Source organism: Salvelinus namaycush, chromosome 41 (genome assembly GCF_016432855.1).
Source record: "Salvelinus namaycush isolate Seneca chromosome 41, SaNama_1.0, whole genome shotgun sequence".
In the NCBI taxonomy this organism is placed as follows: domain Eukaryota; kingdom Metazoa; phylum Chordata; class Actinopteri; order Salmoniformes; family Salmonidae; genus Salvelinus; species Salvelinus namaycush.
The window spans coordinates 9,402,546-9,417,500 of NC_052347.1; the positions used below are offsets into that span (position 1 = coordinate 9,402,546).

At 50.1% G+C, this 14,955-nt stretch overlaps 1 protein-coding gene across 1 annotated transcript in view; it reads right to left on the reverse strand.

Moving 5' to 3' along the window:
* The window catches only part of LOC120034415 (inactive rhomboid protein 1-like), a 53,293-nt gene that overhangs the window by 8,144 nt on the left and 30,194 nt on the right, over nt 1-14,955 (reverse strand). Inside the window, exons 2-13 of the mRNA XM_038980959.1 lie at nt 13,385-13,529; nt 12,575-12,714; nt 3,595-3,814; nt 3,140-3,346; nt 2,302-2,427; nt 1,868-2,037; nt 1,375-1,626; nt 1,150-1,261; nt 809-883; nt 467-628; nt 243-343; nt 41-104 (exon numbers count right to left, since the gene is read on the reverse strand). Coding sequence (XP_038836887.1) covers nt 41-104; nt 243-343; nt 467-628; nt 809-883; nt 1,150-1,261; nt 1,375-1,626; nt 1,868-2,037; nt 2,302-2,427; nt 3,140-3,346; nt 3,595-3,814; nt 12,575-12,714; nt 13,385-13,501 — 1,746 coding nt within the window. The 5' untranslated portion in view covers nt 13,502-13,529. The remainder of the gene's footprint in view (nt 1-40; nt 105-242; nt 344-466; nt 629-808; nt 884-1,149; nt 1,262-1,374; nt 1,627-1,867; nt 2,038-2,301; nt 2,428-3,139; nt 3,347-3,594; nt 3,815-12,574; nt 12,715-13,384; nt 13,530-14,955) is intronic.

The following is a 14,955-nucleotide window of genomic DNA, read 5'->3' on the forward strand; positions in this document are numbered from 1 at the left end:
CACCCTCTCATCATGACCAATGGGGTTACACAATACTCACTGGCCACTTGGTGATGTCATCAGGCCATTCATGCGGTGCCACCGATGCTGGCTCTAGACAAATCCTGTTGTGGGGTGAAAAATATTTATGAAATATTAGTATGGATACACAGTTCAGTCAGTGGTCCCAATAAACACACAGTGTAACTACAGTAGCATGAGGAGTGTGACGGCGTACTGCTGAAGGTAAGTGGTTCTCTCACCGGGGGTCCTGATGGCACACTGAGCCGTACTGCCTGTCTTGGCCCTCCAGCTGAGGGGTGCTGTGATGCCGCGGCCACTTCACCCACACGGCCAGAGTACTCTGAGACAAAACAAAGATGGAAAGGTAAATATATCGACCCCTGAATAGATCACTCGTGTAGGTAGAGTACAAAAGAGTGAGAGAGACAGAGAGAATGGGTCGGCTCAGGGACTCACGACTCACCGAACACTCCTCCTCTGAGGTCTGTAGACAGCCGGAGCGGTCGTTGCGTACACAGCAGGCAGAGTCTCTCTCTATGTCTCTCTTGTCCCGGATCAGGTCGTGCACCTGCTGGTCCTGACGCATGCAGGGAGAGTACTTGGCCCCCAGGTGGATCAAAGCCTCCTAACGAGGGAGACAGATGGCATGCAGACAGTGAGGAATAGACACATAGAACACCATCACTTTATCAGGCCTAGTTAAAGCGCTCACATAAGTACCTTCCAAACTGAAAGGATCGGACACATCTGGTCACGGAACAGAATGTTTGAATGAAAAAAAGGGGAGCAATGTGAATGCGCTTACTGAACTCGGCCCGACCCAGAAGTTCTCTTGTTGTACAAACTTGACATTTTCATATACACCTTTGTTTCTTAGAACCTGGGGAGGAAAACATTTCACATTTCAACTTGATCCTGGAAGGATGGAAAAGAAGGTCATAACGACTGTAAGACCATTGTAAAGCTGTAAGGATTCGTTCAGACGTTTCTTGATTTAAGTTTAGGATTATTTGATTGAAATTTCACTGCACTGTTAGGAGCTAGTAACACAAGCATTTCACTGCACCCGCAATAACACCTGCTAAACTGTGTACGCGACCAATAAACTTTGATTTGATTTGACCAGGGAAGTGAGGTGGTACTCACAGAATCAACCGTCTCGTGCTGGGAGAAGCCCACGGGGGCGATGCCATAGATGCAGACAGCCAGGATGGTGATCAGCAAGTGGACAACAGTGATCCAGTACGTAAAGAAAGGCCTGATGGAAACACAATATCCATATTAGAAAACAACACAGAAGTGCTCTACTCTACACCAATGGTCTCATATATTAAACACGCTGAGCCTCAGCATGGTCTTAGAGACCATTACCTATGGTCATCCATGTCCTCTATCTGCCTCTTCACATAGCTGTCGATGCGCTTGCGGTAGGTGCGGTTGGTGAGCTTCCCCACCATGCCCAGCCCGTAGGGCCTCTTCTCCCGAGCGAACAGCTTCTTGACGGGCACAACGATGCGCTGCCCCCGTCGCTGTCCGTTCACACTCACCACCTCCTGCCGCAAGGGCACCTTGGGCGGTCCTGGGGTTCCCTCTTTGGCCTTACGCCACCCTCGCTCCAGAGGCCTGGGAGGGGAGCGGAGACAGAGAGGAGGAAGGGTAAAGTCAGTTTAAAGAGGAACCCACCACAGAACCACCCTTGGAGAGAGTGTGGGTTCTCTTTAAACCAAACACTGTGTCAACACAACTGAATGGTTCACTGAGATGCTCTGGTAGTGTATTGGATTTTGGCAACAGGAAACCAAAGAGTGTAGTCATTTCAGATGTTTCTGTGTACTTGTTGTCATGATGAGTGTGCCTGACTCACAGCATGAGATGGCTCCTCTCCAGTTCACTCTTGTCCAGAGCGCTGCCGGTCAGCTCCGTCTCGTCCAGCATACTGCCCTCCTCCTGCACCACATCCATCATAGCCGCCTCCGACGGAGACTCAAACACCTCGTCAGCGTATGTGGACAACTCTTCCTGCATCAGACAGTCCTGGGGGAGGGATTGGGAGGGGTTGGCCAGGTCTGAGAACAGTAGTGGGTGGGAACTAGGCACAGGAGATTTCCCTGGTCAGCTCACACATGGTGAAGGAAAAACTCCTGACCGTAATGAAAACACACGGCCAATCACAGGCCTTTAGACTCTATCCCAGGCTGCAACTCTGTTAGAGACCTACAGGGGGTGCTGTATGATCTCTTTTAGATGGAGGCTTGAGATGAGTTTCTAACTACAGAGTAGATGAGGACATGTCCTTACTCTGGCGAAGAAGGATGTGTCCAGCTCATCAGGTAAGTCCACCACGTCCTCCTCCATGAAGCTGGCAGGGGTGAAGCTGCGTCTCTGCATCCGCCGCAGGGTGGCGTTTTCCCGCAGGGAGCGCCCCTGAGACGCACACACACACATAACAACACAACACACACTATAAGCTGTCACCTAGCACAGCAGGCTGTAGTGTTATGTCTAGTGCCATACAGCAAACAAACGGTGCAGACACACAAACACACACACACACACACACACACGCACACACACACACACACACACACACAAACACACACACACACACACACACACGCACACACTAACATTGAGTTGAGTGTATTTTTGCATGTAAGAAATGTTGGAGACACTACCTCATAATTATAACACATGCATAGTAGGCATACCAGAGCTTGAGTACCCATGTTTGTTCATTCCTCCATGTCCCTCTTGCACTTCCAAAATGGTAAGCTCTTTCCTAACAGTAGTCCTAAGCACAGCACTGCTGCTCTTGAACATGCAGCACAGCACATAGTGGTCTCCCTCAACACTGAATGACACAACACAGAGATAATGACTCCTTTAGAAAAGAAATGTATCCGCCCCGATGGAACTCAGTGTTGTTCTAAAACGCCGGAGGCTGACTGTTTCCACACAACTGATCAGGCCATGCTGTTTCACTGAGGGTACCTTATCGATTAAGGGAAGAGTTTGGTCATAGTGGTACTGGGTGGGTATGGTTTGGATCTGTGTGTACAGTACAGTAGAGGGCTTTAGCAGCTGAAATAATGAATCACTTCCTTCAATAGGATGTCTCGTCACACAGCAAGCTCACCTTAACCAGAGCGGCTGCTGCCCTGAAGCTCATCTTGGCGACAGACTCCCTCTTGCGTCGCCGCGGCAGCCGGTTGAGGCCCGAGCGGGAGGAGGTGAAGGAGCAGAGGGAAGCGGCGCCGGGGGTGACGGGGGTCTGGGGCACGCTGTAACCGTCCACCTCCTCCACCATACGGAACGCACGCCCCCTCGCCAACGGGTCCACGATCTGAAGATGACAGACATAGGCAGTGCGGTTAAGAGCGGGCTATCTAGGACTGAGTGTGTATTGTGAAACTGGATTATGTTCGAATAATCAACCGAGATTATAATTGAAAAAATACTGTGGGTACCACAGGAGACAAATATTGATACATCCAAAAATATGTTATCAAGATCCACAATGAAACCCTCACTGAGGTACAAAAGTACTGTAGGTATAATGACCCAAATATATAGATGACAGAGGTACTATACCTTCTGCATGCCAAAGGCATGTGCTGAGGAGGGTACGTAGAGGGGCGGGGGCGTCTCGGTGCTGGTCAGAGAGATGTTGTCCTGACTGGACAGGTCCATCTGCCGGATCACCTGGGGCTTCAGACGGCCATAGCGCATGCTGCAGTGGCGCAGACTCTTCCTCTGCCATTTCTGAGTGGCATCGCCGTCCTTACTGACCCCGAACCAGTCCGCTGTGCCCCTGACACCACAAACACCAGCCACTCAGTCCGCGGGAAGCACACATCTCATCTCATAAACTCCCCTCTACCCACAGAACTCTCTCTGATCACCTAGTTCCGCAGTACTTCTCTCGTAGAGGGAGTCTGTTAACTCCAGCTATCTAGCACAGAGTGCATCAGTAAATGGCCAGAGAGATACAGAGCTGTTATTAGATGTCCCTCCTCAAAGCCCTGTTTGGAAGACTGGGTGGGCAAACATGCAATGGACTGATAACGCCACACTTCCCAAGAATGGAAAAAATGACTAATTGTTCTTGACTGCACTAGTAATAGACCATCAGCGAGAGAGGGAATAAGCCCGGACATGTTCCAGTCCAGGCACACACACACCCACACACACGCCCACACCCACCCACCCACCCACCCACACACACACACACACACACACACACACACACACACACACACACACACACACACACACACACACACACACACACACACCACACACACCGTCTCTCTCATGGGTCTGGTGTATATTGTATTACTTTGCCTGCCTTTGCAGCATTACAGCACGGTAATAAAGTCAAACATTTGAATCAATGTAAAAGACTGAACTTTCTCCACTTTCAAAGCATGCTGGAGGCATTCTGTTGCTGGAATCCGCTAAAGAAAATCTGTCAATTTCCTCCAGATGACTAACTTTAGAATAAAGAGATTTTTGGAATGGACTATTCTCTTACAACTTGACCCCGTTAAAGGAGTAGTTCACTATTTACTATTTTACAAGTTAAAATAACATGGTTCCTTGTGCTGAAAGTAGTCTATGGGCCAGGAGAAACTAATCTACAGTTCAGTTCTCTTTAAACATCTACTACAAACTTCAGCTAACTTTAGCCACTACGGACTATACGCTTTATCGGCAGGATAGAACAGCGGCGTCTGGTAAGACCAGGGGAGGCAGACTATGTATTTCTGTAAATAATAGCTGGTGCACGATATCTAAGGAAGTCTCAAGGTTTTGCTTGCCTGAGGTAGAGTATCTCATGATAAGCTGTAGACCACACTATCTACCTAGAGAGTTTTCATCTGTATTTTTCGTAGCTGTCTACATACCACCACAGACTGAGGCTGGCACTAAGACCACACTCAATGAGCTGTGTTCTGCCATAAGCAAACAGGAAAACGCTCACCCAGAGGCGGCTCTCCTAGTGGCCGGGGACTTTAATGAAGGGAAACTTAAATCCGTCTTATCAAATTTCTATCAGCATGTTAAATGTGCAACCAGAGGGAAAAAAGTCTGGACCGCCTTTAGCCACACACAGAGACGCATATAAAGCTCTCCCTCACCCTCCATTTGGCAAATCTGACTATAATTCTATACTCCTAATTCCTGCTTTACAAGCAAAAATTAAAGCAGGAAGCACCAGTGACTCGATCAATAAAAAAGTGATGAAGCAGATGCCATGCTACAGGACTGTTTTGCTAGCACATGGAGTATGTTCCGGGATTCCTCCGATGGCATTGAGGAGTACACCACATCAGTCATTGGCTTCATCAATAAGTGCATCGATGACGTCGTCCCCACAGTGACTGTACGTACATACCCCAACCAGAAGCCATGGATTACAGGCAACATCCGCACTGAGCTAAAGGCTTGAGCTGCCATTTTCAAGGAGTGGGACTCTAACCCGGAAGCTTATAAGAAATCCCGCTATGCCCTCCAACGAACCATCAACCAGGCAAAGCGTCAATACAGGACTAAGATCGAATCGTACTACATCGGCCCTGACGGATGTGGCAGAGCTTGCAAACCATTACAGACTACAAAGGGAAGCACAGCCGAGAGCTGCCCAGTGACAGGAGCCTATCAGACTAGCTAAACTACCTCTATGCTCGCTTCGAGGCAAATAACACTGAAACATGCATGAGAGCACCAGCTGTTCCGGAAGACTGTGTGACCACGCACTCCGCAGCCGATGTGAGTAAGACCTTTAAACAGGTCCACATTAACAAGGTCAGAGGGATTACCAGGACGTGTACTGCGAGCATGCACTGACCAACTGGCAAGTGTCTTCACTGATATTTTCAACCTCTCCCTGTCCGAGTCTGTAATACCAACATGTTTCAAGCAGACCACCATGGTCCCTGTGCCCAAGAACACTAAGGTAACCTGCCTAAATGACTACCGACCTGTAGCACTCACGTCTGTAGCCATGGAGTACCTTGAAAGACTGGTCATGGCTCACATCAACACTATTATCCCAGAAACCATAGACCCACTCCAATTTGCATACGCTCTATCAGATCCACAGATGATGGAATCTCTATTGCTCTCCACACTGCCCTTTCCCACCTGGACAAAAGGAACACTGATGTGAGAATGCTATTCATTGACTACAGCTCAGCCTTCAACACCATAGTGCCCTCAAAGCTCATCAATAAGCTAAGGACCCTGGGACTAAACCCTTCCCTCTGCAACTGGATCCTGGACTTCCTGACTGGCCACCCCCAGGTGGTAAGGGTAGGTAACAACACATCCGCCACGCTGATCCTCAACACAGGGGCCCCTCAGGGGTGCGTGCTCAGTCCCCTCCTGTACTCCCTGTTCACTCATGACTGCACGGCCAGGCACGACTCCAACACCATCATTAAGTTTGCCGATGACACAACAGTGGTAGGCCTGATCAACGACCACAACGAGACAGCCTATAGGGAGGAGGTCAGAGACCTGGCCGCGTGGTGCCAGGACAACAACCTCTTCCTCAATGTGATCAAAACAAAGGAGATGATTGTGGACTACAGGAAAAAGAGGACCAAGCACACCCCCATTCTCATCGACGGGGCTGTAATGGAGCAGGTTGAGAGCTTCAAGTTCCTTGGTGTCCACATCACCAACAAACTAGAATGGCCCAAACACACCAAGACAGTTGTGAAGAGGGCACGACAAAACCTATTCCCCCTCAGGAAACTAAAAAGATTTGTCATGGGTCCTGAGATCCTCAAAAGGTTCTACAGCTGCACCATCGAGAGTATCCTGACTGGTTGCACCACTGCCTGGTTTGGCAACTGCTCGGCCTCCGACCGCAAGGCACTACAGAGGGTGGTGCGTACGGCCCAGTACATCACTAAGGACAAGCTTCCTGCCATCCGGGACCTCTATACCAGGGGGTGTCAGAGGAAGGCCCTAAAAATTGTCAAAGACTCCAGCTACCCTAGTCATAAACTGTTCTCTCTGCTACCGCACGGCAAGCGGTACCGGAGTGCCAAGTCTAGGTGCAAGAGGCTTCTAAACAGCTTCTACCCCCAAGCCATAAGACTCCTGAACAGCTAATCAAATGGCCACCCAGACTATTTGCATTGCCCCCCCTCTCTTTTACACCGCTGCTACTCTCTATTGTTATCATCTATGCATAGTCACTTTAATAACTATACCTACATGTACATATTACCTCAACTAACTGGTGCCCCCGCACATTGACTCTGTACCGGTACCCCCCTGTATATAGTCTCGCTATTGTTATTTTACTGCTGCACATTAATTACTTGTTACTTTGATTTCTTATCGTATTTTTTTAAACTGCATTGTTGGTTAAGGGCTCATAAGTAAGCATTTCACAGTAAGGTCTACACCTGTTGTATTTGTCGCATGTGACTAACACAATTTCATTTGATTTGACAAGCTAACAATCAATGGAAGCATTGTTTTTTTAAATGGCCAAATCTCCTTTAAGTAATATCAAACCAAATATGGAGTTTATTTTATTTTATTGTGTTTCGATGTTCCAAACATATTGCTCACCATATGTCTTGAAGGAAAAATACTTGGAACTTTGGTGTAAAATAATATTGCGATAGTTGATACGATATATCGTCAAAAATGATATTCCGATTAGTAACTATCACAACTGCCCAGTGAACTCGTATTCTCATGCTCTCTCTTGTCCCTCTGCAGAAGACACATGGTGAGCAATATGTTCGGAACATCGAAACACAATAAAATCACAGTATCAAATTGCAATACATACAGAATCGTGAGAATCATGATAATATCGTATCATGAGGTCCCTGGCAATGCCAAGCCCTACTTCCTAGCAACCGTTATTATAGCCCACTAAACACCTACTGTACCTGTTGCATGTAAAGAATTATTCTGGGTAATATGGACAGATCATTTGAAATACTGTGTCCTGTGTTCCTCTGGGTTGTAGATGTACTATCTCTATCAGTCTGTTAGTGACATGATTGAATTTCTGGCATTCCAGACCAGCTGCCCTGTCCTCCAGGTTGTGGCGTGTCATTAGAGTGTGTCAACCTGGCATCCGTGACCTCGGAGGCTATAAATAAACCTCTGTCTGATGGAACATCTGGAGCGCCTCTCTACCTCTCCGCCTCTCTCTCTACCTCTCCCTCTCTCTCTCTACCTCTCCGCCTCTCTCTCTACCACTCCCTCTCTCTCTCTACCTCTGCCCCTCTCGCTCTCTACCTCTGCCCCCTCTCTCGCTCTCTACCTCTGCCACCTCTCTCGCTCTCTACCTCTGCCCCCCTCTCTCGCTCTCTACCTCTGCGCCTCTCACGCTCTCTACCTCTCCGCCTCTCTCGCTCTCTACCTCTGCCCCCTCTCTCGCTCTCTACCTCTGCCCCCTCTCTCGCTCTCTACCTCTGCCCCCCTCTCTCGCTCTCTACCTCTGCCCCCCTCTCTCGCTCTCTTCCTCTGCCCCCTCTCTCGCTCTCTACCTCTGCCCCACTCTCTCGCTCTCTACCTCTGCCAAACTCTCTCGCTCTCTACCTCTGCCCCCCTCTCTCGCTCTCTTCCTCTGCCCCCCTCTCTCACTCTCTACCTCTGCCCCACTCTCTCGCTCTCTACCTCTGCCCCACTCTCTCGCTCTCTACCTCTGCCCCGCTCTCTCGCTCTCTACCTCTGCCCCCCTCTCACGCTCTCTTCCTCTCCCTCTCTCTCTACCTCTGCGCCTCTCACGCTCTCTACCTCTCCGCCTCTCTCTCTACCTCTGCCCCTCTCTCTCTACCTCTGCCCCTCTCTCTCTCTCTACCTCTGCCCCTCTCTCGCTCTCTACCTCTGCGCCTCTCACGCTCTCTACCTCTCCGCCTCTCTCTCTACCTCTGCCCCTCTCTCTCTCTCTACCTCTGCCCCACTCTCTCGCTCTCTACCTCTGCGCCTCTCACGCTCTCTACCTCTCCGCCTCTCTCTCTACCTCTGCCCCTCTCTCTCTCTCTACCTCTGCCCCTCTCTCTCTCTACCTCTGCCCCTCTCTCTCTCTACCTCTCCGCCTCTCTCTCTACCTCTCCCTCTCTCTCTCTACCTCTCCGCCTCTCTCTCTACCTCTCCCTCTCTCTCTCTACCTCTGCCCCCCTCTCTCGCTCTCTACCTCTCCGCCTCTCTCGCTCTCTACCTCTGCCCCCTCTCTCGCTCTCTACCTCTGCCCCCCTCTCTCGCTCTCTACCTCTGCCTCCTCTCTCGCTCTCTACCTCTGCCCCCTCTCTCGCTCTCTACCTCTGCCCCCCTCTCTCGCTCTCTACCTCTGCCCCCCTCTCTCGCTCTCTTCCTCTGCCCCCCTCTCTCGCTCTCTCGCTCTCTACCTCTGCCCCCCTCTCTCGCTCTCTACCTCTGCCCCACTCTCTCGCTCTCTACCTCTGCCCCACTCTCTCGCTATCTACCTCTGCCCCACTCTCTCGCTCTCTACCTCTGCCCCACTCTCTCGCTCTCTACCTCTGCCCCCCTCTCTCGCTCTCTTCCTCTGTCCCCCTCCCTCACTCTCTACCTCTGCCCCACTCTCTCACTCTCTACCTCTGCCCCACTCTCTCGCTCTCTACCTCTGCCCTGCTCTCTCGTTCTCTACCTCTGCCCCCCTCTCTCGCTCTCTACCTCTGCCCCCCTCTCTCGCTCTCTACCTCTGCCCCCCTCTCTCGCTCTCTCTCTCTACCCCCCTCTCTCGCTCTCTTCCTCTGCCCCCCTCTCTCGCTCTCTTCCTCTGCCCCCTCTCTCGCTTTCTACCTCTGTCCCCCTCTCTCGCTCTCTACCTCTGCCCCCCTCTCTCGCTCTCTCCCTCTGCCCCCCTCTCTCGCTCTCTTCCTCTACCCCCCTCTCTCTCTCTCTACCTCTGCCCCCCTCTCTCGCTCTCTCTCTCTACCTCTGCCCCCCTCTCTCGCTCTCTTCCTCTACCCCCCTCTCTCTCTCTACCTCTGCCCCCCTCTCTCGCTCTCTCTCTCTACCTCTGCCCCCCTCTCTCGCTCTCTTCCCCTGCCCCCTCTCTCGCTCTCTTCCCCTGCCCCATCTCTCGCTCTCTACCTCTGCCCCCCTCTCTCGCTCTCTTCCTCTGCCCCCCTCTCTCGCTCTCTACCTCTGTCCCCCTCTCTCGCTCTCTACCTCTGTCCCCCTCTCTCGTGCTCTACCCATGTCCCCCTCTCTCGCTCTCTCTCTCTACCCCTCTCTCTCGCGCTCTACCTCTGTCCACCTCTCTCGCTCTCTACCTCTGTCCCCCTCTCTCGTGCTCTACCCATGTCCCCCTCTCTCGCTTTCTCTCTCTACCCCTCTCTCTCGCTCTCTTCCTCTGCCCCCTCTCTCGCTCTCTACCTCTGCCCCCCTCTCTCGCTCTTTTCCTCTGCCCCCCTCTCTCGCACTCTACCTTGCTCTACCTCTGCCTCGCTTTACCTCTGCCTTGCTCTACCTCTACCTCGCTCTACCTCTGCCTCGCTCTCTCTGTTTTTTTTGTGGCATGGGAAACATATGCTTATCAAATTAGATTTGTTTTCAAATTTTTTGTGGGTCTGTGTAATCTGAAGGAAATGTGTGTCTCTAATATGGTCATACATTTGGCAGGAGGTTAGGAAGTTCAGCTCAGTTTCCACCTCATTTTGTGGGCAGTGTGCACATAGTCTGTCTTCTCTTAAGAGCCTAGGCTGCCTTTCTTAATATCAAGCTCTCTCCCTCTGCCCCTTTCTCTCTCTGCCCCTTTCTCTCTCTGCCCCTCTCTCTCCCTCTCTCTGCCTCTTTTTTTCCATGAGCTGTTGTTTTCTATTGAATCATATAATCTGTACATTCAATAAGGATCACAATACAATGTTCTCTGCCTCTGCCAGTCTAATCTAATCAGGTGCTGCAGAAGGCCACGCTAACCCAACCCTGCCGCTATACACAAACTAACCAGAATGGCTTAGTTTAAAGAGCAGCTCAGGTTATTTTAAGACTCAGTCAAACGCAAGTGCAGTCTTTTAGTGACTGTAACATCAAATCAGTGGACATGTATTCTATGGTCCCTAACTCACACAGAGATTCATAAAGTCTGAGGCGACATTATTGCTGTTTATTGCTGTCTTTGGTCTGACCACAATGGAATGCGGTGGTTGTTGTGTATTCCAGGAAAATGGCAGGTCCCTGTGTTAGGCCCCTTTATTATGACCAATTCAGTGTGAGTCAGATGTGTCAATGAGGTGAGTCATATAACAACACCAGTCATAGCACAGAGAGAAAACAACAGCACCCATGAAGAGAGTTCATTCAAGCTGTGTCTTTATGCCTGATGCAGTATTCTATCTTATGGAGAGCCTGCACTCTCTTGATAATTCTCTCTGTTCTGCACTTCAGACTCTTTGTACTCCCTAGATCTGAGCCATTACCAACATAACATATGACACAAACACTGGTGGGTTAAACACTTAGCTAAACCTGTGTCAGTATGTTATCCATCACAAGATGTTCTGGCTCCCTGTGGTTGCACACTGTATGTTACTGTAAACAGACAGGAAGTGCTGTCCTCATTGGCCAGTGTACCGTAGGCCCAGTCTGACCTCTGACCTCTGGCCTGCAGTACCTGAGCAGGGTTCTGGAGAGAGAGTGATGCTTCCTGGGGCCGCGGCGAGATGCCCGCTGACCCTTAACAGGCACTGTGTTAATCCGCTCAAAGTGCACCCTCCTGCTGCTGGAGACGGGCAGGGGGCAGGGGGAGAGGGTAGGAAGGTGAGAGGAGGAGGGTGGAGGGTGGAAGAGGACAGGGCAGGGGGCAGGGGGAGAGGGTAGGAAGGTGAGAGGTGGAGGAGGGCAGGGCAGGGCAAGAAAGAGAAGGAAAGAGAAGGAGAGAAGAAGAGGTGGTGAGCAAGAAACAGCATCTAGAAAAGCGATAAAGACAGAAATAGTGCAAAATGGAGTAAAGCTTTTCAAGCATTGAAATTGTGAAGGGAAATAAAGTTTGAACATGCATTAGAATCATACACACTGACCAGACAAAGAACCAGGCATGCGGAGGGTTTCCCAACTCATTCATTCAGACTGTTGAAGAATCAATGCACACAATCACAGCCACAGTTATTTCAACTTTTATACACTGTAATATGAGCCCATCTGCAGACCCAGACAGGCACTGATAAAACACACCACAAACAAACACCTACAAATACCAGTCTGTCCTGTCAAACAAATACAGGTGTCTGGTAAACATCAATAGGCAATCAAACCACCAAACTGAAGTGGGTGGGGGGGGAAATCAGGCAGAGAAATGGACAGTATGGTCTCATGCCTTGTTACTGGCATCACACAAGTAGCCTACAGTAACACAAACTGGTCAAAAACATGCCATCCATGACTAAAACATTGCTTATTTCACACCATCATGACAAGTTCATAATCAAATATTTTCAGTGGGCCCACTGCTCAACACCAAAGATAACCAAATCCCATGGAGGTCGTACGATTCCGTGTCACAACCACGATCTAACCAATCAAGGTGTCCTTCAGTAGCTCCAGAGCGTTGGTATGTTCCCCTTACCTCTTGATGGTCTGTGTGATGGAGGACTGGCGTAGCAGGGGCGGCCGGCGGGGGTCAAAGAGGTCGCGAGGCGGGGACCGGAGGTGGGAGGGCTCCACTGGCATGCTGATACTGCGGAGGAAACCCTGGCGCTTCACCGGCTGCAGGGGGGGGGGGGGGGGGGGGGGGTGGGAAGAGAGAGATGAAGTACACACAATGAGAGCCATATTGCATGCAGAGATTCACATACAGTTACAACAGACCACAACACAACACTGTGGGAGAGACAATGAGAAAGCAGGGAGAAGAATGAAGACAGAGATCCAGAGAAGAAGTGTGGGATACAAGGAAAGGCAAGCAGAGAGAGAGAAATAAAGAGAGTGATTGAATGAGTGAGTGAGTGAGTGAGTGAGTGAGTGAGTGAGTGAGTGAGTGAGTGAGTGAGTGAGTGAGTGAGTGAGTGAGTGAGTGAGTGAGTGAGTGAGTGAGTGAGTGAGTGAGTGAGTGAGTGAGTGAATGAGTGAGGGGGTGAGTGAGTGAGTGAGTGACTGAGGGAGTGAGTGAGGGAGTGAGTGAGTGAGTGAGTGAGTGAGTGAGTGAGTGAGTGAGTGAGTGAGTGAGAGAGAGAGAGAGAGAGAGAGAGAGAGAGAGAGAGAGAGAGAGAGAGAGAGAGAGAGAGAGAGAGAGAGAGAGAGAGAGAGAGAGAGAGAGAGAGAGAAAGAAAGAAAGAGAGAGTGAAAGAGAGAGCAAAAGAAAGAGTGAACAATAGGGATAAAGAGAGCGATAGAGACAGGGGGAGAGAGAGAGAAGGAGAGAGAGTGTGTGCTGTACCTGGACGAAGGTGGGTGGCTCATCCAGGGACACCTGAGCAGTGGGAATGTCCAGTCTGAGCCATGGAGGCTTCTTCCTCTGCAGGCTGCTGGTGCTCTCATGGCGTGGTTCAGCCATGCTCCCAACCCCACCACACGCCTCCCACCTACAGGGAGAGAGAGACGAAGGGAAAGATGAGACTGATACATATCCATCCTACAAGTGTAATCACATCCTCTTTGTCCCTCAGGAGTTTCAGTTAAAAGTCTAATCAACAATTTGTAAATGAAAGCCTGAGAGCATCCCGATAATGACTTGATTTGAAACTTTGATTTTAATAGCTTGTGTTGCAGAGTCATTACACAAGATGGTGCTGATGAGCCTTGAGTCACCCCATGTGACAGGGTCTGTACTGCTATCGTAAAACCAGCTACAAAAGCAGAGAGCGCCAAATGGAGTGATTACCAGACCACAGCTGTTTACGCTTACCCAGAAAGAAGCACACGGAACCATTTAACAAAGCAATAAATATTTGTGCAGCGGGAGTGGGGAAGTTTATGATCTAAGGACTAATCCCGAAATGCCAGAGATGAAATTGAACTTAATCCCACCTTGTTGTTATATATTGCTCTATTCTAGGCCTATCCCCCGCCAGGCATTTGTGGGAGAGCCTAAATTGCTAGGTCTTTTCCCATGACGCAGCCTCGAGACCACAGGTGGTGTAATGAACCTCGCCGGCCTCCGTCAGAGAAGTCTCCTCTTCCCTAGAGCATCGTTATCAACAATCCTTCACTTCAGCTTGGGTTCTCTCACAGTCTCACTTATCTCTCTGTTTGTAATATCCTGTTATTTTCCTCACTGCCGATTATGGTAAAATAATACAGTGTCCTTCAAACACCAGGGTGGCACTCTTAAAGTGCTCTGTGACATTCTCCTCGGGGGCATCATAGGAAGACTGAAACAATCATTCCCGCGGTGAGATACATGAATGCGTAAATGAAGACTATTTCCACCAAGAAAAACACTGAAGCGTGTGCCATTGGGTAGTTCCTCACCAGAGAAGCTGTTATTAAACCCTGTGAATGTGAGGAAAAACACTCTCCTCACTTGTCACATGATATTTGTCTTTCACAGACTCTCATTTTGCTCAAATGCCCCACAAGAAGAGGGATGAGGGCCCTAACGTGGTCTTGTGCTTTCACTTCAGCAGCATCAGAGGGCTATGAGCGGGCTGGCAGCGGGCTGGCAGCAGTCATACAGGGTCACACATTCCCTTCTACGGTTACAGAGCTTTAGGTCCTTGGAAAGTCCATGGCAATGTCAAGCACATCTGCTTTGCGTTGCATTTTAACACACTGCAGGCTCCTGTTTTAGCCCAAGTGATGATGGGAGCGTTCATATGAAACATAAATCCTGCCACAGAGCCAGCGAGGCTGACAAAGGAGGGCAGTGGAGGGAGGCAGGAGTGAAACCCCAGGCCGGAGGCGCTGTCCACGGATAGAGAGGAGAGGCGTGAAGGTGAGGTCAACCACACTGCTAGTAACAGCAGCCTGGTCCCAGTCAGCCAAGTCATCATTGACGTCTGGTGTTCA